Source organism: Chaetodon trifascialis, chromosome 20 (assembly GCF_039877785.1).
Source record: "Chaetodon trifascialis isolate fChaTrf1 chromosome 20, fChaTrf1.hap1, whole genome shotgun sequence".
Lineage (NCBI taxonomy): Eukaryota > Metazoa > Chordata > Actinopteri > Chaetodontiformes > Chaetodontidae > Chaetodon > Chaetodon trifascialis.
Genome location: NC_092075.1, coordinates 9,607,794 through 9,633,226, shown reverse-complemented (window position 1 = coordinate 9,633,226; position 25,433 = coordinate 9,607,794). Strand labels below are relative to the sequence as shown.

The 25,433-nt window shown below is 42.4% G+C and overlaps 1 protein-coding gene across 5 annotated transcripts in view; it reads right to left on the bottom strand.

Moving 5' to 3' along the window:
• LOC139348562 (mediator of RNA polymerase II transcription subunit 13-like) overlaps nt 1-25,433 on the bottom strand; it is a 78,880-nt gene that overhangs the window by 40,436 nt on the left and 13,011 nt on the right. For all 5 annotated transcript variants that reach the window (XM_070988787.1, XM_070988788.1, XM_070988790.1 and 2 more), the window contains exon 2: nt 20,707-20,944. In XM_070988787.1, the coding sequence (XP_070844888.1) occupies nt 20,707-20,944 (238 nt within the window). The remainder of the gene's footprint in view (nt 1-20,706; nt 20,945-25,433) is intronic.

Genomic DNA, 25,433 nt, shown 5'->3' with positions numbered 1-25,433 from the left:
TGTAAGCTCCTTAATTTATTTAGCATCTCACCAGTCAGCCCAGTGCTGATTTGAAGTGATACTGTGTGTAATTCCAGGGCCTGTCATTACTGTAACAGCATGTTGACAGAGCAATTTATAATTTACAGGATATTTACTGTATTAATGCTGAGTCAATGGTGTAATTAGAGTGACTGGAGAGGATCTAGCTGGGGCTATTATACCATCATCATGAACAAAATGAGATTACTCTCTAATATAACCTGCTATAAAATGGTGTGCGTGTGTGTTTAGAGGTTTGGGGTGAATGATGGTGTAGAGGGAAGACATAGAACGAGGGACACAAGGGGGTGAGAGGTGTGAAAGACATGTACAGACAAAAATAGAGAAGAAAGGAGACAAAGGGGTGACAAAATTGGGCTGCATGAAGCAGACAGATTGCCGAAAAGTCATAACAGAAAAGGTATGGAAATAAAAATGGGCCCTGTGAGTCAAAAAAAAAGGAGTGTGTGTGTGTGTGTGTGTGTGTGTGTGTGTGTGTGTGTGTGTGTGTGTGTGTGTGTGTGTGTGTGTGTGTGTGCGCGTGTGCGTTGTGCATTGGCCTCTCTCCAACCCCGACAATCAAAAAGGAGACAACTGTGCAGAGAAAAGCCAACAGAATTATCCCACACCCTTACATAATTTGACAGTCACTTAGCTCATTCAACCCCGCACACACACACGCACGCGTGCGCACACAGATCTTTTGATGTTTGGGGTGCTGTGGATGGAAGGATGCTGAGTGCTAAGTGCCAAGTGTTTTCCCATAAGTCTCTGGGAAATGAATAAATGAATGGGACGTGGTGTGTGAACTGTTTTGCACACATTGTCATGAAAACACATTTTGTCTCCACGGTCTCACACAGTCGCGACTGGCCTCTCGGATTTCAGAATTAACAGTAGAAACATAAAGGGAGTGGGAAAGAAACCAAACTCTTACTACGTTAATATCAAGACACACAAAAGCGATCGTTCCCCAAATTGTTGGATTTTTCCTTTATATTCTAAAATGTGCTCCAGCCTCAGGACCTCGCATCTGTATTTAGCTCTCCTCCACAAACAGCAAGTTTGCCTGAACCTCAATAATTATGGGTTTGCTGACCTTTATCCAAGAAGATAATTATCAGTCAACTGTGTTATTATGATAACGTGTATTCCCTTCACCTTTTCAGTTTTATGGCTCTCATCTGCAGCATGAAACTATCATCTTCCCCCGAATGTTCTCCGCTAATCCCGTGCGTCTGAACTCACAGGAAGTAACAGCAACTGTTTGTTTGTGCTCACATAGCTGAACGTGGTGAGGATGACTCGTATTTACAGTTTGACATTAACGTAAGCAGAGTTGTGGAGTAACTGCATTGGTGGTCTGCGTGGAGGTGCTTTCCATGAGCCTGGGGTCCATTTACACCTGGATTTTATGCTTTTGTGCTTCATCTGGATAAAATCACACAACATGGGATGGATGCTATTCTCAGTTAGAGTGTAAATGGGCCATAAAGGGACTGCATAAACTGGTTAGTGGAGATGATTTCTGGGAAGTTTTAGTGCCCATCCTCCTCCTCAAGTTTACAACAAGCATGTTTCCAATTTCATCCACCTGTTTTTAGGAGAATTTTCAATTAGAGCTTAAAAAAGTGGGGGAAAAAATCAGATTTTTACGCCTGCCAGGGGTGGAAAAGTTGGCATATTGATAAAAAACAGAATGCAATGGAAAAATCCTTAGTCATGGATCAAACGTTAAAATGTGAGACGGCTGTAACAATCCTCAAATATAGGCCAGATTTCCATCACTCGATGCATCTAATATTTATATAATAGCAGTGGATGGAAGCATGCATTAATTCACATTTTGCTTTACTGGAAATTTGTTTAAAACCTCTTATGACACAACGACCAATTAACTAGACGATTGAGTCATACAGCACCCAGACATCAACATCCTTTTCCTTTAGATGTTGATGGAGGATAAATGTTGAACACACGTAAGTTAAATATATGGATGACTGCACGCCAGCCACTGACAGTAATTAAAAAAATCTAAGCTGCTTGAAAATATTAAATAGCATCAAGAGGAAGCAGACCTGAAACCTTCACCTCTCCTACCACCGACGTCTTTTCTTCTGATGTTGTTTCTTCTCCTTCTAACCAACCATGACATCAACTAGACACTGAACTCTGCCGCCCTCACACTGGGAAGCACTCCATGTAATTAAAGGAAGGTGGGCTCACATTATGCTCGCTGGCAGTGTAACCACGCAGCCTGTGCTCGGGTCACACCACAGCGCCACATCAGGGGACGTTATTGACGAGCGTTCGAAAACAATGCGTCTGGCTCGTGGTTCCAGAGGAGGCGTTTGTGAAGTGGGAGACTGGAGAGCGACTAAAGTGGCTTTTGTTTGTCGTATGCAACACCATCTCAAGTGCACAATGTCTGTTCAGGACCTTGATATTATGAGAGTTGTTGAGGTGGAGAGGAGTGATGTTTCCTTTAACGGCCATTCATTCGGCATGTACATACCTGCCGCTGTCAAAATAACGTGTCAACAGTCAAGCAGCGAGTGGCCCAGAGACACACTTCAGCCAAATACAAGCCTGACTCTAATAAAGCTGTGAAGTGTTTTTGGAGATTTCCACAACTTTCCCAGTCTTTTATTGCTCCTGTCCCAACTTGTTTGACACATGCTGCTGCATGAATTTGCATACAATTAGCAAATTATAACTTATTTATATTTTACAACATCTCAACATTTGTGCATATTATCTGGCTGTTCTATTTAAGCTTAATTTAAGAGTTCACAAGTGTGAGTTTATTCAGTTCCACAGTCTATACAACAACCTTCAGAAAAGGTTTTTGAAATTAGAGGTACCTTTAGATGTAAACAGTTTTGATGATAGCGTTAAATATATTCTATTTGTACTATTTCTAATTGAGTAAATGTCAAAAAATATTGGCAAATTATCCCATTCTGTTTATGTTTTGCACAGCGTCCCAACTTTTTGATCTTTTTGAAGTGAAAGCGCCTCCTGAGGATTTAATGAATGCTAACACTCTGAATAAAGTACAGATAGCATGCTACAGAGAAAGACAGTCAACATTAATAAAGAAATTGTCCAGTGCACAAGAAAAAAAAAAAAAAGTATTTCAACTGACGCGCACTAAAATGAAACACTAACAGATTCAAATATAAGAGCATGATATCATTAATCACTTTAGCATTTGCCGGAGCGGTGGAGCTAGCGGTGTAAAAGAGCCCATTTCTGTGGTGTTGACCCTCATGTTAAGCCACAGACACTTGAGCACCTCATTAGAAGTGAATGGGCCTCGAGGTGGGAGGCCGGGCGGCTATTGAGAGGCTTAGCGGGACTCCACAGGGCTTCCTAACTGCCACTAGAGGGGAGAGGAGAAGAGAGAGAGACAGACAGCAAAGCTCGCTTTCTCTCTCAAGGATGAGCTGGAGATGGAGAGCTCTCCTCTCTCTCTCTCTCTCTCTCTCTCTCTCTCTCTCTCTCTCTCTCTCTCTCTCTCTCTCTCTCTCTCTCTCTCTCTCTCTCTCTCTCTCTCCAGGCAGGCCAAGCTGCAGTTCATTCATGGCAGCGCTGGTCTCCAGCTTGGTCCTCAGAGCATATCAGAGTTAGAAGCAGCTAAAAAAAACATCGCCTATCAGTTTAGGTCAGTATAGCAGCCACATATAAGCTCCACTGATGAGGAGGCTGCAGGAATAATTTAATAACGTAACTGCACAGAGTGGCCATAGTTCAAACCAACTCCTGTTGGAGCAAAGTGTTCAAACATCCAAACACAATCTAACTGAATTAGCATATCAGATAAGGCAGAGTTGATTCACTTTCCTCCTTGTTTTCTTTCTTACTTAACCACACTTGAGTTTGCATATATGGTATGATATTGTACATGATATGATTTTGTTTGTGGCATCGTAGCTGAAAATGTCAGAGAGGGAAAACAAACAAACCCAAACTTACAGTTTCCACAGGGCTGTGTGGGAACCTTGCTCCAAACTCAGAGACGATCACTTCTGCTTTTGGCTTCAAAAGGTCTCATTATCCCATTTTTTACGACAAAATTCTTCAGGCCTCCGTCATTTGAGCGAGAAATGTGGTTATGGAAGATTAAGGATAAACAGATACTGATGATGAAAGAACAGCCCATGGTATAAAAGAAAACAACAACAACAAAAAAAAGGAGATGTGGGGATTCATTTCAGTGGCATCACCAAGCAGTGATTTTAATCCCACCTGGTTCCGCTGGCCAGAAATGCATAAGAACAAACAGGAAGTAAAAGTAAATTTCACTGAATAAACAACTATTTAAAGAAAGAAGAGCAGCCTGCTCATATACTGAAGAGTGAGACTGAACAAATAAACAAAAACAGCAAAAGCTACATGAGTCTACATGAGCAGGCTGTCAGAAGCCAAAAATTAAACGTTCGTTAATTGTTTAAACCAACAGCTGATGTCCCTATAGGAGAGTCGCTGCCTATTGTGCAGATGCTGATTGTGTGGCTGCCGCAACAAAATCAGCATTTCTATGCTGGTGATAAAAAAAAAAAAAAAACGCCAGGGGAAAAAATCAATTTGGCCGTTGTAGTCACTTGATGCAGGCTGAGAGGCCTCACACAAACTGCAGATATCAAAGGCGGCTGGCTCGTCTTCAGAGAGGAGGATGGAGGGAAACAACAACAGTATTCATTCCATTTAATCCTCCAATTATTTATTTATAAATATATGTATATATAGCTTCATTTTTGAGTCATTTTGCTGTTAAATAAATTTGGCTTCGGTCTACAAGTCATAATGCTGATGTCCTGAAGCAAGATAAAGCCCATCCTTAAAGTCAGACTGGAATAAGATGCTCTTCTTGTTTGTTTATGGAAACAAAATCATGTTTTTTGGTAGTTTTTTCTCACGGTATTCTGTTGTTTTAGATGTTTTTGCCATGCACTCTAACTGCTGAACGCTATATTGAAAAACCCACTGTGAACTCCGCTGATGCTGCATAGTGTCACATTATGATAGAAGTCAAGTTTATTTACATCGCTCAGAATGAAAAATGACAAATTTGCCTGAGGGATCTTTAAAATCTGTTCAACCATATGTGACACCTGTGAGAAAAACACCAAAAACCCTTAAACACTGATTTACAAGCCAGACACTTCGGGTTGGGGTGCTGTGAAAAACATAAAAAAAAGTGATCACTGACGAACAAACTGTCAATCGTGATACTCTCACCTGTTACCAGTGAGCCTGTTTACCTGTGGAATGCTCCAAACAGGTGTTTTTGGAGCATTCCACATCTTTCCCAGTCTTTTGTTGCTTCTGTCCCAACTTGTTTGAAATGTGTTGCTGCATCAAACTCAGAATAAGCAAATATTTACAAAAATAATTGAAGCAGATGAGGTCAGACATTAAATATATTGACTTTGTGTTTTCACTTGAGCAGGTTATCACATTTTACTTATGTTTTGCACAGCATCCCATCTTTTTTGGATTTTTCAAGCTAAATAAACTAAATATTTGCCTGTGTATGCAGCGTAAGCTCTACACTTCATCTTACTGTGATCACAGAGGACTGTCAGTATTTTAAAACTAACGTCCATGTACAGATGATTTTTTCTGTCTCTTTTCTATTCTTGCTGCCTGTAACAACCTCATTTCCCAAGTGTGAGATCAGTAAACTTTTATCTCATCTTTACTTTTTTTTATTGCACAAAGATTATTTCAGGGAAGTGTATAAACGTACTTGGATGAACAATAATACATGCAGACATTTGCAGGAATAATACATGAGCAGAGAATTGTTAGGGATTCCCTTAAATCTTATATTAGCATTGGGTTGTTGCTCCTGAACACAAAATAGAAATGTCATACTCTTTCTTATTTCCCCTCCCTCCTACTTCCCTCCACCCTCCATCTCACAGTTTGCCCCACCCATCAGCCCTGTTTCCCACTTTTTCACAATGACACCGATTCCCTTAACTCCCCAATCCCCCCACGGCCTCTCTTCTCTCCCTGCCTGCTCCTTCCACACTCCTTCCCTCTTTTGGTCTCTCCATCTCTTTCTGCCTCACTCTTTCTCTTCTAAGACACACACACACACACACACACACACACACACACACACAAAGCTCTCATTCTTTCAGTTTGTGGCTTTTCTTTCAAAACTGAAAGCTTGCAAAGGAAAAAAAAACGCACACCCCCACCCCTTCTCCATGCAGCTGGGAAACTTCACCCATACCATCTCATCTCTCTCTCTCACACACATACACACATACACAAACATGGTGCAGGGTCAGGAGGTCACAGGCCACGCCCTGACAACCCACAAGGGGTGGAGAGAAGAAGAGGAGGCGGGAGGGAAATCAGAGATTCTCCGTCCTTCCCCACAAATTTACAGACAAGTAAACATGACTGAGGCAATTTTTTCCCCGCTTCTCTGTTCGCTTCCTTCATTCCTCGTTCCCTAGCTCACTTTCCCTCCTCTCCCCGTGTGTATCTTCCCCCGTCGGTCAAGGAAAAAGTTTCCATTTTCCTCCCATGCAAAGCGAATTTGCAAGTAAATCTGTGACAGCACACTCGTGCATCTGTCCATCCTGTCAGAAACAGTCACAGCTAAAGAACAGACTGATCCTCTCTCGCAGATTTCAGATGAGAAAGATGTGAACAGGAGGTGTGAAGTGACCAATTTTCAAAATAACTGTATGTTGTTCTTGCTGGCAGGATGGCAAATAAGGAAGGAAGAAAAAAAGAAAAGGAGAAGAAGAAACATGTGCAGAACAACAAACCAACTGCATATCTAACTGCCCAAAGAGAAATCGCAGATGTTCTTCTCTCCCTCCAAACAAACCACTTCTTTTCTTCTTTTTGAAGCATGAATTCCCGTCTCACACACACACACACACCCCCCTCCCTTTCTCCCTCTCTCGCGCTACATGTATCTCCCTCCTCCCACCCTTCCCTCTCCTTCTTCCCGCCCCTCCTCCCCTCTTTTTTCTTGCTCATGTTTTCTTCTTTTTTTTTTGCTATCATGGAATCGCCGCTTTCCACATGTGACTCACTTTTTCACCAGCCAAAGCCAGACAGAAAAAAAAAAAAAAAGTCAAATGCCTGTGTCTCCTCTCTGACTCCTTGTGTCCTCCTCAATAGGTGAAGCAGCATTCCTTCAGGGGGCTCTCAGAACCTCCGTAGGTCTCCCTCTTTCAGCGAGGTTGTTCCCTATTGCGACATGTGTCAGCTGGCGACCTAGTTCCTGATTCAAGGAAAAATTGAGAGGCTAATTATTCATTCCCTCTGTTTGAGTTCTGCTTCTGAGAGTGTTCCTAAGACAAACCCTGGAGGAATAAAGAGAAGGAGTAGGCCTTGATTGGCAACCGTACACCCCCACCTTTTATTTGCCAAGAAACCGAGCGTGCTCGCAGACATGCGCCACCCTAACATCACAGAGAGCAACCCCAAAAACAAGGGAGGAGAGAAAAAATAAAGCACAACAAAGCCTGAAAAGAGGAGGAGTAGCAGGAGGAGGGGGAGGATGGAGAGAGGGCTGGAAGAGGCGAGCGTCAGAGGAAAGAACGAATGCCAAGTAAAACTTGTTGACACAGAAAAAGGGTTTGGGAGTCATTTTAGGGCTGCATCTTTTTTTCATTCAAATCAGGTTATGAGAAGAAGCTCTTTTAAAAAGTATCATGGAGGTTCAGCTGATTCAGTTAAAACCTGAGGTGAGCTTCTTTGATTTTTTTTTTTCACTTTTTATTTCACTTTCATTGTTGGAAGTGGAGGGACGCACCATCACATCACTGAATGTGAGGAAAGGCCAGTTATGATGACTCTGCTTTGCCTCTATAAAATAAAGTTTGTAGCAGCCATGAAAACACCTTTCAACACTCACAGAGGTGTCTCTCACTTTCATTGACTCTCTTTTATTCACTTCCTGCCTGCTTTATTTTACCCTAATCGTCCCTTGAATTGTTAATCTTTAACACCTTTCATCCAATTCCTATTCGCCGATTTACGAGTACGAGCCACAGCCGTAAAAGGGCTTCCTAACGAAGCCTGTGCTGAAAGAAACCACCACTTTCACCCACATTATCAGGTCAGAAACATACTTTCCTGTCTGCTCACTGGCACCTGCTCTCTCCGACAGCATTCAACGCGCATCCTGGGAGGATTGCTTCGGCGTGTTTGCACAACCCCTCATCATTTCTGCTGTGCATGCAGGGATCACATCGGCGCAGTGCTGAGCAGGGAGAGCGGCGCTGGAAAGCTCTTGTAACATGTGACAATCTCACTTGATTCTCTTCTTCGCTTGCTTATTTGGCATTTTTTTGGTATCATTATGATGATATCAGGAGCAGTGGCTGAGTAGGTGGGGTGGAGAGGAACGAAGGAGGAAAAATAAGAGGGAGAGAGGAGGAGAAGGAGGGATTATAAAACACATCGTAACACCCAAGTGCTTCCCCGATCTTAAAATTTTATACATTATGATGTCAGCCCCAGTATAACCTTAAAGGTAAGATTTCACAGTACAAATTAGACTCACTGCTCGTCATCAGAGCGATCAGCTGGTTACAGGTCACAGCAGACGAGTAAATGAAGAGCGGGCCCTTTAGATCGCCAGTTTGAATCCTGGCAGCGGTAATCAGGGAGGTGAAACGGACGCCGGTCTCCATTCACTCGACGGTTGTCGAGATGCACTTCAGCAAAACACTTAATCCGTCACTGATTCAAGGGGGGCAGTAAGTAGAAGATTGTGGCAGCTCTGCACAGGCTATGATAGCGCTTTCAGGGGGATAGGTGTAAATATCTGTCAGGTTGAGGTTGCTACGAATCACACCGCCGCTCTGAAAACCTCCGCCAGGAAAATGGCTCGTTAAAGGAATTGTTTGACATTTTGGTATAAGTGCTTGTTCGCCTTCTTGATGGGAGTTAGAGGAGAAAATCATCACATGTCTGTCTGTTAAATATGAAGCTACAGCCAGCAGACAGCTAGCTTAGCTTAGCATAAAAGTAGAAACAAGGGGAAACAGCTAGCCTAGCGCTGTCCAAAGGAAACAAAATCTGCCAACCAGTATCTCTAAAGTTCACTAATTAGCGTAATATGTTATATCTGTAGCCTGATTGCTGCTAGCTGCTTTTTAAATCCCCCGGTAGTTAGCATGCACACATTACATGTCACACCACCTATTCAATGTTTATACCTTTAATCAGAAGGCCAAAATGGTGACATTCCCACCATGAACAGACAGTGTAAAAGCAGCTATTGACACGCTCTCTTGATATGGATCCATGCACTTTAAGTGGAAAAATTTACTTGTCAGAGCTCTCTGGTAACCAGATGTAATGGTGACACACCAAAGTTTGGCATTTCTGCGCTGCAGTTTCTTTTAACTTGATCTGTCAACACATGCAGCAATACCAATATATCTGCAATAAGCTTATATCAGTCTGGATCTAATCATATCTTGATCGTTTAATCTGCATAAAAACCTACGTGAAAAAAAAGGTTCACAGAGGATTATGTGCCAGACAATTTCTTGGCAGGGTGCAGCGACTTCCTGGAGTTTTGTCATCACCAGGAGGTTGCCAGGAAACCAGTGCAGACAAGAAATAGTCCAGCACTTAACCCTCTGTAAAACCACGACTTGTCGTGTTTACACATCAGTAAGTGTAGTTCCCGAAATGCTTTAATTGAAGAGGATGTAACTGTTTAAATACCTCTGCTGAATGAAACCGCTTGTCTTATCTACTGCAGTTTCAGCTGAGGGTAAACTGGTTCACACTCTAAAAAATAGTCTTTTGAAGTTCACATCTGCTCCATCTTTATTCTTCTGTGATGCAGAAGAGGTACACGCACGAACATTACGGCTGTTTCCTTCCTCTGTGACTGTCACAGTCCAAACCTCTTTTAAACAGGTGAGCGGTGTCGGGCGCACGTAATTAGAACAAATCAAAGGCTGCTCGGGAGTAGACATGGCACCTTCTCAATAAGATACATGAAGCGCTCCTCGTGCCAGGAATTCATCCTGTAATGTACAACAACACTGGTTTTGATCCAGTTTTGAGTGATAAAGAGTCAGGCCAATCCCTGAAATAAACAGGAAATTATGTGCGGCACATTACGAACTGAGCGTCCTCGCCAGCGGATCCATAACAGAAATAACCTCAATCTAACCTGTATTTCTGAAGCAGGTGGCAAGTGGTGGAGAGGGTTTGTCTCCACAGGCCAGATTATGAGTTCACAGCCAGACGTGGACAGATGGAGGCAGAGGTTAGCCCTCCCTCCTGCGCTCTGCTACACACACACACATTTGGCAACCAGTTTTTCACAGGACAATTACCTTGCGACCTCTGCCAGCCCTCACTCACACACACTCACGCACACACACACACACACTTGGCCAATTATAGGCACACATAAGGAATGATAACAGTCACAGTCTAGCCACGCACACATAGAAACCTGTCATGGTGTGTACACACACACTCCACAACCCCTCCAGCTCCACGAAATATGGCAACCTGCTCTGTTTATGAAGGGCACAGCACCCAGCTGCAGCTTTTCGAACACATTAGACAGACTGACTGAGACTCTCCCCTACATATTTGGCAGGGATGTTTTTTTTTTATTTTTTTTTTGCCTGAAGTCATGTCCAATTCACGCCCTCTCTCTCTGTTCTGTTAATTCCATTATCTCTGATTATTTTCTCATAAGCATTGCCGCTCTAATCCACTTGTTGGTCACATATCTTTGTTGCACCAGCCAACCACCGAGCTGATAATGGACGTGCACGGCTCAGGCTTTTGATTCAGGCCGATCTCGCTTGCTCTTATTTGGACTGGTAAGTGTGATGGCGGCAGAAATGATGCTGAAAGTCACTCTGAAGTAAGATAATGACAAAAGGGGCTTCACAGGTGAATGATTTGTCAGTTATGCAAATGTGAAGTGATACATTCAAAGACGTGGTGTTTAATTATCCCTCCACTGCCTCGTATCCCTGTGCTATTTAGTTAGCCGTTTTTGAAGCTCATTTCTGAATTAAGTATGCACATAATTTCTCTGAGACAGTGTGGTTAAGACTCCCGTCTCTGGAACAACATTCACCCCCAGCTAGGATTGATTCCAGTCAGAATCTTTTTCTGCTGGATTTCCCCTACTTTGTATTCCTCTCAGCTTTACTACAGTTTCAAGAAAGAAAAGGGAAACTCAGTGTGGTGGAAGGCTGACTCTTGGAGGAAAAAAACATCCAGATATTTCAGCTGCGGGTGAGGTAAACACACATATATACTGTATATATATTAAGCACCTTGAAAAATAACACATTTAATGTGACAAGGAATGCACAGGATGAAATTATTCTGATTATACAGCAAAGATAAATATGCTAACACCTGCGACGCAGTGTTAAGTGAGCGGCCCTCTATCTCTTCCTCCTGCTCCTGCATTCACCTTGACCACATGCTGTTTTGGTGGCACACAGGAGCACCGCCTATGGTGTTATCAAAGTCATCAGCCCTTAGTTTTCTGCTGCTGAAACTCCTAACTAGATAACGCTACACCCACACACACACTCTTCAGCGGGTCCATAATCAATCCCATTATAGTTCTCTTGTCTCATTGTGAATTGAGCGTATTTGTGGGCTGACTAACCAAACTGACATTTCCATTTCAGTGATCTAGCTGATGCTTTTATTCAGAGTAATTTGTGATGAGTGCAACAGAGGAATAATTTGAAATTCAATAAGTTATTGTAAAGGCTGTAAGGTTCAGTCCATGCACAGCACATGTAGCACTTTTTACCGAGTCCTTATTTATGATAAAGGGCGTCTGCAAATTCAATAAAAGCCTTGTTTGAGGTTTTTTTTAGCACATTTTTGTACAATTGGAATGGAAAACAATAAAAAATGTCTATTAAATCAGCATTAAACTGAAAAAGTGGACTAAATATAACTCACTAAAACAGCATATTTCATTTTCTTTGAAACCAAATAGGCCTTCAGTTTCGATAATATGTGAATCTGACTCAAATAGAGGAGAGAACAGGCTTATTAAAACAAGACCATTTTGTAAGCAAGTAGATAAATAGAGACTGAGATATGACTCAGATACAGTATGGGTTTTGAAGAAGAGGTAATGACTCATGCTCATCTAACTCAGGTGGGAAAGTCATTCCTCCACAGGGGAGAAAGGAGACAGCCAGGCCACTGCAGGGAGAGGGATAAATAATTGGACAATGGTAACAAAACAGAAAGCATGGACAGGAGTCTAGGTCATGACCTGAAAGTATGAGCTTTGTTTTCAGTATGTACAGCCACACGCACGGTGTACGAGCAGTGTGACAGGGGAAATTAAGGGACACTGAGGACAATCCAGGCTGCAGCTTCATTGATGAGATACAAGGACTGGCGAAAAGTCACTGTAAATGGTTTGTGGACTGTCTGATTTGGGAGATGTGGTCAGTTCAAATCATGGCTTTGCTGTGGGGCTCACACAGCAGTTTGTTATCTAAGTCGCTGCAGTGTTGTCAGTATTGATGGGGAGGCCTTGCACAGGTTTTGAAAAAAGAGAGCACAGACTTGTCAAGGTTGAGCTTAAGGTGGTGGACAAGCATCCGACTGGAGGTTTCAGGGAGGCAAGAAGAGATGAACTCCGCTCGGCTGAGATGAAACTTTATCAGCCCCCACGTGTCATATTCCCAGCTGTCAGAGGATAGAAAGTAAAGGCAGAGAGTTGCAGGTCTCAGAGCAGTAGGAAAATCTACGTGATGCGAATAGACTGGAGTCTAGAAAGAGTCCCAGGAGTGAGCCCTGGGGAACTCCAGTGGAGGTGATGAGCACTAAAAACAGCTCCTCTCCGCAGTCTATCAAGCTCTCATCAATGATTTGTGGGGAAACTATTACGAAATAGAGGGAAAATACGAGGTAATGATGATTTTTTTCCTGTAGTCTTATCCAGCAGTGATTTTTCATTCACATGTAATTCTTGATTCATAGTGATTTTTTTAAGTAACTGCTTTTACAGATGCTGCTTATTTTTATAAAACTGACATTGGAATTAAGGTAAATGATCCCATCACACTTCATATATAACAGATGACAGACAGAGATAAAAGAGGGATATTCACTGGACTTACCACAGAGGAAGTCAAGAGAAAATCAAGGCTGTTCTACAAAATGAAATCCTGTAATTCCCTGAAATATTACAAGATGTGCAAGTCATTCATTTTATCAGTGAACACTCCTTTGACAAGGACAGCTGACATTTTTATACCGAAGGCTAATCTTTTTCACTGGAAAATACTTGGATTTCTTTACGGGGCATTAGTTTAAAGTGATTTTTATCCTGACCCTATGTGCCCTTGCATCGTACAATTTAATCTCATTTTTGATCAAACAAGACACTGACATGACTCCCTCAAGAAACAATCATTAAAACGACAGAATGCATTTTGTTGGTATTTTCAGATAACATTGAGGCTATAGGATCTGTTCATTTCAGGCTGTACAATGTGCTGTGTGATCTGATAGTAAAAATGCTGCCACTGTGTCACCACGCTTCCTTTTGATGCATCGCATAAACTAAAAATTATGAACAAACCTAAATGTTGGCTATTTTGTTCCGAAAGCAGTAAATTACAGTGTATCTGTACTTTGAAGGCTGAGTGGGCTGTCATTTGTTCTCATTGTACCTGCCTTTGGTCGGTGTGATGTGGCTGCTGACTGTGTGTCTGCATGCAGCCAGCTGTGACTAACCCTTGTTTATTACCGGACACGACTCAGACACATTTTTTAGTCATCCGTCTCACAGATCAGAAACACCTTCATTTTAACCAGCACTGCTGTCGACCGCAGCTCGTTACAGGTTCATGCTCCATCGCCCTCACACACATGCCAAAGTGACCTAAAGCATCTGTTTACACTTCAGATTTCATGTTTAAATGTGCCATTTAAAGCCCAATGATTGGCCCTTCAAACCATTTTAACTGGTCTTAGAAGGAAAAGCACAGGTGTATCTAAAAACTCATAAAATATTGTGTTTTCAGTATAGCTGTCAGTGCATAAATGCATGACTTCTTTGCTAACTGCTTAATTACAAAACTTGAACACACATAAGAAGTATAAGTAACAGTAACTTTACTTGAGAATACTGTAGTTCTGGCACTTTTCATAATAAGTTCTTTATGCTATAATTGGGCTGTTAATAATAAGAATTGATCCTATCTAACTTACAGTGTGCAACAATTTCACATTCACGGCTGTGACGACTTATTCATCCTTGTGATGAATCACCTCATCAACACCCAGTCCCACAAACACAGAGAAAGAGAGAAGTGTGTGTGTGTGTGTGTCTATGTGTGTGTGTGTACAAGCTGTGATGACAATGCACTATGCACCCTTATTGTGTGCAAATCTGCTGGATGGTATGTGATGTTTCTGTTGGATAATCACAAAGTTCCCATCATATGTGACATTAACCACTGTGTTTGTGTGTGTGTGTGTGTGTGTGTGTGTGTGTGTGTGTGTGTGTGTGTGTGTGTACTATATGCAGACACTGTATGTGTGTCTGTACAATAACAGCGTGCATATGTGCTTGTGTGTGTGCATGCATTCATATTCATGAGTCATGTCCAAAATGTGTCACTTTCTCTCTGGCTGTGCTGGAGACATGCTGACATGCAGTCGTTTCGACACATTAATCCTGTTTCCTCACAACTGTGCATAATTAACCTAGACATACACTCACACACACATCAGCCAGTGCCATTTGATTTTAGGAAAGCCAGCCACCATGTGTTAAACGTGATGCTTAAACACTGAACTTAAGATAATATGAGAGAGTACGGTGAGAGAGGAGCAGGGAGGTTCAGAGCCGCTCATACTGCAGGCACTATCTCAAAGGCATGATTTCTTTAGACTTAACCTCCAGTGAAAAGATTCATCACCTTCATACAATATCAAGTCATTCACTGTTTGCTTTGCCACTGAACGGCTCTACACTCCAGTCGCACTGTCGCTGTCACAGGATTCATGCCTTCATAACTGCAAGATTTCTGTATTAGATTTGGCTTTGTTTATTTCCACTAGCTGCCGCCGCATTTGAGATTCTTTCACACAAACAACGACAAATGAACTTAAGGGGTGTCCGCCAAATCTGCCCTGTCACCTTCGATCAGATGGACCGCTTGATGCCCCTGAAAAGTGGGTTGTTAGCAGGACAGCCAGGGCAGGAGAGGTCACTGCTTCTGTAAGAGTGAGCCTGTATTAGAGACCGAGCTATAGCAACATAAACAGGTGCAAACACTCATCTTCCTTTCCTGTCTCACTGTGCAAACATATTGCTCTGTTTGCATGAATAATAATAACCAACCATCTCATGTTCTTATTCATTTGCAGCACTCATAGCCAGCGCAGCATCTACCAAGCCGCCTCACTGCATAGCCTTAACGTGTCAGCTAATTTAAATAGTATCTGAAAACCTGAGTGACACGTTTCCCTCACAGCACTCTGATGGGAAAGCTGTGAAAGGCCGTTGCTCAACACTTTGGTTGACTGGCTCCATAAAAGCCCTATAAGGTTACAGCATGTGTACACAGAGAAAAACATCTGCAAGTGCACTCCATCATCACTCTTGGGAAAAAAAATATATACCACAATGAAAACTTAAGAGCTCTCAGTTACAGAGTAAGATAAACTCCTGACAAATTTCTAAAGCTGAGAGCAGAGAGTGAAATGGAAATCATTATGTTACAGTTTCAAATGTCAAATTTCTAAGTAATGACTTCCACACAGGATATTCTGGCCACTGATATCAACTTTTTAAGCAGCCCAGCTATGAAGGGCTGACTGCGTGTTCCTGTTACCTGCCATTAAGTGCCAGTGAGTCACTCTGTCCTCTCAACTCCCTGCACATCTCTCTGCACCTCCTCAGCCCGCTGAACTGAATTCACCCCGAATCCCACCTGTTGGAGCACAGCAGGCTCTGTGTGGAAATGTGTCTCAGCGTCACAAGTCGTAGCGTTATGTGCTTCTGCCAGCAGGTATACTGAAAAACAGTGCATGTAGTGTGAATGAGGTCGTATTTATCTACATTAGTGTACTTAAAAAACAGTTTAACGAGGTGACTTTTCTGAGCTGGTGTGTTTGTTTACTCCCCGTCCTTGTTGCAATCTAACCTCACTGTGTGTGTTGTTCTTCTTTACGCCGGACATGTACAATAGTCTTTTTCTTATTGTTTTGTAAGGGATGTTGGGCAACATCCTCTTCTTAACCACTGCATGGCAGACATACCTTCACCCATTCGCTGCTCCGCTGGCAGACGACACCGTGAGCCGTCTAGCCAGCTAATTTAAAAACATGCCAATCCACACTGCTTTAATATTTGCTACATGATGGGAAACATAATCATCCTGCTGATTATTCACACTAAATGTGCCTGACAAGTCGACAGCTTCAGCGGTTCAGTCAGACATGTGGAAATCAGCATTTCTGAGTGGATGAGGGTCTCATGTGCAAGAATGAAAACACACCTTCTGTATTTCCTACATGGACGTCGTCTGTTAGCATTAACATTAGCTTATTTGTCACAACAAGCGACTGATGTAGATTCAAAAAGTCTATATATTGCAGAGGACTGGGACAGACCGAAACTGAATACTGTACATTGTGGTGAGTGCACTGTGTATTTAACATACTTTCTGAATGTAAATTCGGAACCATTTTTAGCCAAAACCAAAGAACAACCAGTGGTGAGAGAAGTACTCAGATCCTGTACTTAGGTAAAAGTACCAAAACCATAGTCTATAAATACTCAATTACAAGTAAAAGTCCTGCATTTAAAAACCTACTTAAGTAAAAGCACAGAGGTAATATTGGTATGTTTTTCATATGTGATATTACAGTGTGTGAGTGTAGCATCACTTCGCTGTAGGCGGTCAGGATGAAGTCTTAACTGCTTTAAATAGAGTTACTGCAGGTAATTTAGTCCAGTGGTTTCCAAACTGGGGGTTTCAGTTGCTGCTAAATGGTCATAAGATAAATCTAAGACGCGACTGTCAGGGCAGAGAGAAGACAAACTAAATGCTGTGGCTTATAATGTTTGCTTCTTTTTTTTGTAAAATATCAGATTATTTGACCTCTTTAAGCCTCAAATAACGACTTAAATGAAACCATGAGAAAAGTATAAAGGGATAACATCTCATAACATAATGATTATATATATATATAATTATAATTTATTATAATTTGTTTCTATGTAACATTTAAAAAGTACCTTAGAATTGTACTTGAGTATAGTAGTTGAGTAAATGTACTACAACAAATTCGTTTCTCTCTACTGCAAGATGAAAACATCAGGACTGTGCTCGTGCCACATTCCAAAGGGAGTCTGAACATTGTAATACCACCTGAATTGAGCAATATGTCCCAAGAGATGAAAAATTATTGAACAAATATTTTTGTTATGTATAAACAACTTTCCACATTACACAGATGCTGCATTCAAGCTGAAGGTTTTAGCTCCACTGTTACATGTCTGTTTGTATATACACTATCCAAGGTCAGGTCTTGATGTGTTGTGACACTTTCAGAAAACAATTTAGCACATCATGCATCACTTCGAGACCATTTTTTCATGTAACGACCGGGTCAGCCGGAGAACGAGCAGAGCGGGGAACAGACGGAGAGGAAGAAATCGCACGAGGAACACCGCTGAGAGAGAGGAGAAGAAGAAGTCAAGGCAACACGAGGGAGAAAGAGTGAGAGGGCGGGAGGAGAGAGAAATCTAACACATAAAACATTCCCACAGTGAGTGGAAATTCAGGTGTGGAGCTCTCTTAAGACTTGGTAAAACACTGATATTCCCCGTGTTACTACCGATTCTAATTTGGAGCAGATCCAGCTTCACTTTAATTAACAATTATCAACTCATTCTCGCACCCCGAGTGCTATTTTCAAGGCTTAATAGGAATTATACAGGGAGACCTATGAGATTTTGCATGAGAAGTAAAGAAGTCTTATTATCATAATTGTATGCAGCATGTGTGTGAGAGTGTGTGAGTGTCTGCGTATCTGTTGCAGAGGTGTTTAGCATAGCCAGGCCTATCTCCAGGAGAAAGGTCTGGCTCAGTCCATTACCAAGCTGCTGCAGGAGAAAAAACACTCCGGCCTGGTCGTATGCCTTGAAACCAATCACAATTGACTTTGGCGATGCTGAGCCGAGGATGCGCTGATTATATGCAAAATTGCATTGAGGGGAGGAGGGGGGCTCGTTTTGGTGGACATTTGCATGTGGGGAGCATAGAGTGCATAAAACATAATTTAAACATGTGACTTCTATAAAATTGTCATGAACAGGGAAATTCACTATAAAGACCTTTTGTACCAGGCTGGAAACGTTTATTTGTGCTGTAAAGTTGGGCACTGACTCGCTTTCAGAGCCAGCCTGAAGTGGCCACTCGAGGAACTGCAGTTTTTAGCACTTTAACGTTAGCTTCATTTTTCAGCTCATTTTTTAAAATGAGTAGAATTGTAGAGTAATAACCATCAGGAGTCCCTCCACAGGAACACAGACACTTCATAACTGACAGCATGATGTTAAATTAGTGGTAACATAATAATAGCTTTTAAATTTAAACGCTGGTCAGTCCTTCAGTGGGATAATTTAATTACTGTTTAGGCCATTTTCTAAAATGTCAAACATCATTGTCTTAACATTACAGTAAATTGAACATTTTGGGGTTTTGTACTGTTGGTCTGACAAAGAGGCATCATTGATTAATCAACTAAGTGCATGATTCTGAAAATAATCACACAAAGAAATCCCAGCAGCAGAAATGACAAAGAGAAAATGTCAAAATGTACTTATGGATATACTTATGGAACAACTGTTTCCTCCTGCTGATCTGACTTTGATTAACTGATGTTTAAATAATGTATTAAATTGAGACTTGGAGATAACTGTCTAACTGACACTCATTAGCAGAGTACATCTCCACAGTCTGCATAGTTATAATAAACAAACAGCGACAAAATCCTTCCACTCGTGACACAGCTTCAATCCTGTGCAATCAATAGCTGTAAAATGTAATTACGCAGGCCAAGATTATCATTAACTTTCGTAGACCTCCATGTGCAAGTCATAATTTGGGGTTAAGGCTGCCATTAAAAGCTTGCAAATTGGTGAAGTAACGCTAAAATTTCACGCCGCTGCATACTTGTTAAACGGCTTCAGGTGACACATTTTTTCTGCAGATGCTGCAAATACGAACTCGCCACAATGACAAGAAAATTAGCGTGACGTACACTCAGGGGCCACTTTATTAGGTACACCTGTGCACTTTTATGACTCATATAATGCTCAGTTTTTTGTAGGCTGTAGCGCTGGACTGCATCATGTTGAGAGGTGGTCCTGATATTCTGCCACCTCTCAATATAATACAGCCCAGCGCGACACCACCTGTAACTATGACCTCAAAATATATATAATTGAATTTACACCTTTTAAAAAACATCAACAAAAACTGAACATTGCAAACTTTGCACAGGTGAAACCAGAAAAGCTGCCATTAGATGACTGGAGGCATAGCTTGGATCGCTTGGGGAAGCGCTGAAATAAGTTCTCTTGGCGTCCGTTAGTGATGCAGACAAACCTCAGCTGAAATGTACAGTGTATCTTTCTCTCGAACACATGCCCGTGGTGTCTGAGCACAGGGCTCTCCCCAGCAGCAGCAAGAACATCTGTCAAATATCTACCGCAGTGCCGGAAAGGCCTTTTCACATCAACTGAGCTTTAATAGGTAACTGAAGACTGAAATTCTCGCTATCGCTTCAACCTCTCCATCCTCCAGACTGCTGTTCAGCTAAACCAAACCCAATATAATCCCTCTCCTGTTTCCTCCTCTCCCTGTCTTGCCGAGGCTTAGTCGATACGTTAGACTTCTACACACGTGCGCGGTGAGATAATGAAAATGTTTCTATAAATAGGGACAATAGTGCTGACAGTAGCACTCTCTCAAGTGAGATATCTCAGTGTAATTTCCACTAACGCTCGCATTCACGCACACACACACACGCAGTGTAAATACTGGCAAGAAAAATCTCCTCTATTGCCGTGTGCTTCATCATAGTGATAGTCCTGAAGCAGCATATAAACACTTGAGTTGCAAAGCAAACACATTTCGGATATGCGCTATATGAGGCTCAAATACAGGACGACTCCACGCAAAACAGATCAATGTGCCCTACACATCTTAAACAAACAGCATGCAGGTTGACTCTGAAGCAGATTAAATAGCTTCAATCTACATAATGCTGAGCCCTGCTTGCTGTACGTTAGACAATGCAGCTCCTGTACAACATGCATGCCATGATATTTGCCGCTTAAACAACTCAAATTCATGTTGCACATCGAGCTGTAACACATGTTTCACTACCTCTCAGTCAGTCTGAGAAAGAAATCTTCTAAAAACCACAAGATGACTTCTGATATTCTGTGTAATCATTCTTCAGGCTATATAATCCAACGCAACCTAATAAAAAGCAACCATAAAATGAGACAGCCTCTAACCCAAACTTTCAGAGCATCAAGGGAGGCTGAAGTGAAGACCGATGGGATGGAAAAATAATTGAGACGGATCGAACCGAGAGGCCTCATCCTTCATCTCTTTTCATCCTCTTTCTCACCTTCCAGCTCGTGATGAATGACGTCGGACAGGTTGGGCTCTTCGCCCCACCAGAAGATCCACAGCTCCTTGGCGTCGGGCTTGATTTTGCGTCGCCACACGCACAGCAGGTTGGCCTGCACGCAGCGCATGAAGCTGCGCAGCACCGGGTCGTCCTGGGCCGGGGCCGAGATCACCGGGCCGTACTCCCCACCGCTGCGGAAGCCGTAGCAACGCCATTTAATGCCCGTCAGCTCCGCCTGGGAGAGGAGAGAGAGAGTAATGATTGAAGCAACAGTCTATTAAGCAACCTTAAAATGGCTCATGCAGCAGTTATTATGTGCAGTGACTGAAAAAGCAGCTCAAACAGGGTTAAATGTGATAGAAATGCTGAAATAACTACTTGATTCACCGATAAGTCAATCAGCAAATAATGAACCCACAATGAAATTTGATCCGTTGATCATGTTTCAAGCAAAAACAACAAATGCTTTGTTGGTTTTGGGGTTTTTTTCTGTTGATTTCAAGTCATCATCTCATGCTCTGGGAAATAGTGAGGTGTAATTTTTCAGTATTTACAACTAGAAATGTGATATAAGATTATAAATAATATTATACAAATATTCAAGAAGCATGTTAAGCATTTGAAGCTAATATCCCAAACCTTCACATGTTAAGGATGGCCTTCTTTTTTTTTTTTTCTCCAACAAATCAATAAAACAACCATTTAACACATAAAAATGTGATAGCAGCCCATAACTGTGAAGTACAGCACTTCAGTGTGCAGAGATTTCTTTCACGACAGAGAGGATCAGACAACGCTGATTCAATCAATAACCACACAGCGTCAGCCCAATTATCTTATATTTCCACCAACTTCCTCTTTTCACAGCTATGGCCCTTGTGTAAATGTTTAAGCACATTTAACGTCTCCCCGTCGTGCCGTTCTAACCGTATTTATCCGATACCTCTGCTCGCCGCTGTAAAGATACAATAAACCAGTGTAACCGCGGCGGTGAGAAGCGGTGGAGAGTGACAGCGAGACATAAAGGACGGCCTTGAGTGAAATACAGAGAATGAACTACAAGAGGACAGACAGCACTGAAAGATGGAGGGAGCTACAAAGAGTGAGGGAGACACAAGAAGAGGAAATAGTGCTGGGGTCAGTGGTTGGAGCCTGGCCCAGCAACTGCCATCTTTCCCATTCAATCTAACGGGATGAGAGGTGTTTATGTTGCCCATTGCGGACTCGGAGGCTCTCGGCCATGATGCATCTAGTGATGAGCCAGTAAAAGAGGCATGTTACTTTAAATGTTGTACATGAACTGACTTGTGCAAACAGGCGAAAAACATCAGTGACGGCGTGACGCTCATGTGTGCTTTGGAAACTTGCTTTATGTTTGTTTGTGTCCTTGTGTTTGCGTTCGCGCACGACTGGGTCGAGTGCACAAAAGGCATTGTTGAGCAGAACAGAGATTTGGCAAGCGGTGGGGAGGGAGGGGTCTCAGTGTGTCGCGCTGCCCTCCTCTCCTGTGTTCACCCAGCTGTGAGGATCAAGTTTGGCACACTGGCTCAGCCACCAAGACGTCCAAGACCAGCTGAGAGAGAGGGGGGAAAAAATCCTGACCCATTTTAACACAGAGACAGGTAGAACGGAGCAGCTCAAAGAAAATTAAAGCCCGCAGTGTCTTTGAGTGGATGAAGAAAAGGAGGCTCCACCGCTTTGATGACTGTCGAGAGCACGGCTGAGGAAGGCTGCCTGTGTTTTCAGTGTGTGCAGCAGGTACGTGTCCAAATCAGAACTAAAATCCAGCTTTTGAGGAAGCCTGTGCATGTCCTGAAAGCCTGGCAAACATATATCTGCTACACACGCACAACACCCACACCGCAGCATCTTATAAATGAGTGTACACTGAGGTATGCACATGACCCCCAGGAACATCCTGACTGCAGAATGCACCCATAATTACAAGCGTGTCCCTCCTGTAATGACAGCGTGTGTAATGGGAGATATAAACATTGGCGCTGTGATAAGCCAAGCCCTAAAATTAGCCATGACAAGGTCAAGGATGCTGTTTCTCCCAAAGCAAAGAGGAAGACATCTGCTCGCACTGCCTCGTCACTCCCAGTCAATGTCAAAAGTTCCTCCACTGTTTGACACAGCTGTCTGCTGCTCCTGGATCAGGAGCGGAGAGGAGGAGAAGTGAAATGTCAGGGAATATATTCGCAAAAAAGACGGACCAGTTGTTTGTTTTGTTTTCATAAGGCAACACCTGCTCTCCGGTGAACTGACTGTCAGGGCATAAGACATAAAAATACTCCGCTTCGGATAGTAATTTGAGTCTTTGAGTCAAAAAAAAGCCAAGCTAGCAGCTCTATGAGGTTGCATTCAGGCGTCTTGTCTTTCTCCCACATTGAAAAATCCAGAATCTCTGAATATCATATGCAAATATTTTTGTTCAAAAGTGTTAAACTACCGGACTATAATGTCTCCTACTTATAAATATCCATTCTTGGTGTGTGTGAGCACTGGAGGCTTTAGGTTTATGTGCCTTACTTCCATAATCTAACTCACAAAATCCTGCTCATAGGTACACTCCTTTAACTGATATTTAAAGAGCATGCAAGCTATTTTTAAACCTGGGCCCTATTTTCACATATTTTGGTGTCTAAATGACTAATAGCTCCAAAAGGTGTTGGAATAGGTCCAGTAGATCGCCTCAGCCAGCAGCTTCAAAACGGGCTGGAATGCAATCCTTCGGTACAAGTGCACACAACAAAGTACCTTTAATTAACACGTTTGTCTGGATCCAAAGTGACCCTTTAAAAACCAAAGTCACACAATAACACAAACTAACAGGCTGAGGCAGAGGCAGAGCAGCAACTCCTGTGTTCTGTGAGTTAAAATGACTGTTTTGTCAATGGAGTCTGGTGGATTTAAGGACAGCAATAAAACAAATATAAACAAAGAGGATCTTAGTCTTTAACAAAAAGGTCTTTCTCTGTATGGAGCATTTCCATAATGTTGTCAGATACTTACGATAACAATCCGAGCCTGTGGCAAAAACAAACACTTTCAGTGGACGTACTTCCACAGGCGCCATAGCTCCCAAGGATTACACTGCGGCCCGTTATGTGGCTGCTGGTGGGGACGATGTACTGGACCAATGCCAGAACTTTTTGTATCTGTTATTACTCATTTAGACACCAAAATGTGTCAAACAGCATCCAGGATTAAAAATACTAGAATTACCCTTTGAGGTGAGCTCGTGAAATCAGCCTTCTAGTGTGCACATATATCATTCTGCACACTGAAGGTCAAACATTCAACCGCAGGAACAATAACCAAAACACATTTCTGAGCTTTACAGCAAAATCTCTTCGCTTTTCAGTGCAGATATATGGCTTAAGGTATAATATTTCTCCAATAACAAGTCGTATTTTCGGGTGAAATATTGTTCTAAATGGCCAGAGGCTGCACTATGTCTTTCCCAAGCCCAAAACACAGGTGCTGTGTATTTATTGGCGATGTGTAAAGCACTAACTGAACACCCTGCTGAACTCCTGCAGAGGATTAGCTGTGGCACAGTTGCAGGAAGAGGAACAGAGCTACAGTCACATGCTTCCAGGCAGATCCAAACACATGCCTGCACACAAACGCTAAAAAACACACACACACACCCACATAGGCACACACAGGCATGCACACACATATCACACACAGCAGCTGTGATGATGTGCAGACCAGAAGTGCTCAAAAACACTGACATGCATCAGGAGACAGACATATTTTTCTGGCTGATGTCCAGTTATTTTTCAGTGATGATAGCTGAGATCTGCCCATCTGTGTGTATTCTAGTGGGTGTTTATGTCCTGTGTGTCTACGTGTGTGTGTGTGTGTGTGTGTGTGTGTTTGCAGGGCTTCAATTTCTCAGCATGCTTCACCTTCACTAAATCAGCCCTCTGAAGTTGCAGTAATATCAGCGCTAACACACAGCAAGTTCCTATATTTGTAGGAATAAATTATCACTTGTAACACATAACAGAAAGCAGAGAAAACCTGTCGAGCGCGTCAAGCTATTATCTCTGCAACCTTTGTGGCAAATCAGTGATGTGACTAAAATCCTGGCACGCACATAAAAACAACCTTTCGTCATTTTACTTGCTTCTGTATCGTTGTAAGTCATAAAAGAACCGGGTGTGAAAGTTGCTGAAGTGCAGGCTTTAAACTTAGATTACAGATAAATCAGAGTTTGGTTGCAAGTGTGCAACCAATCAGAGGATAAACTATACCATGCATTAGTATTTTAGGTTTTAAAAGAAGAGGGTTGGTGAATTGGGCTTTCATTCTCACTAATCTGAGGAGAATCTGAGTGCGATCGGCGGCGGCGATGGCGGCGTGTTCGGTGGTACAGTGAATCCATATGTATGTTTGTCAAGATAGGAGGCAGAGAGCAAAGCAAACACATATCCAAAGCAGCAAACTCCACACAATGCATCAGAGAACGAAAGAGCAAATCAATGATTATTCTAGACAGCAGTCTCCGTCCCTTTTAAAAACCACCACAGGGGTAAAAAGGCGAAAAGGGTCAAGGAAAAAGTCGGTGGATTTAGTTTCACTGTCAATAGAGCCGGCGCTCCTCCAAGCCCCTTGTTCTATAGGTTAGCTGGTTCAATTTCTGATTGAGTGCAGGACCAAAAACAAGAGCTTTTTCCTTCCATCGCTAAGATGGACCAAAGCTTTGACCT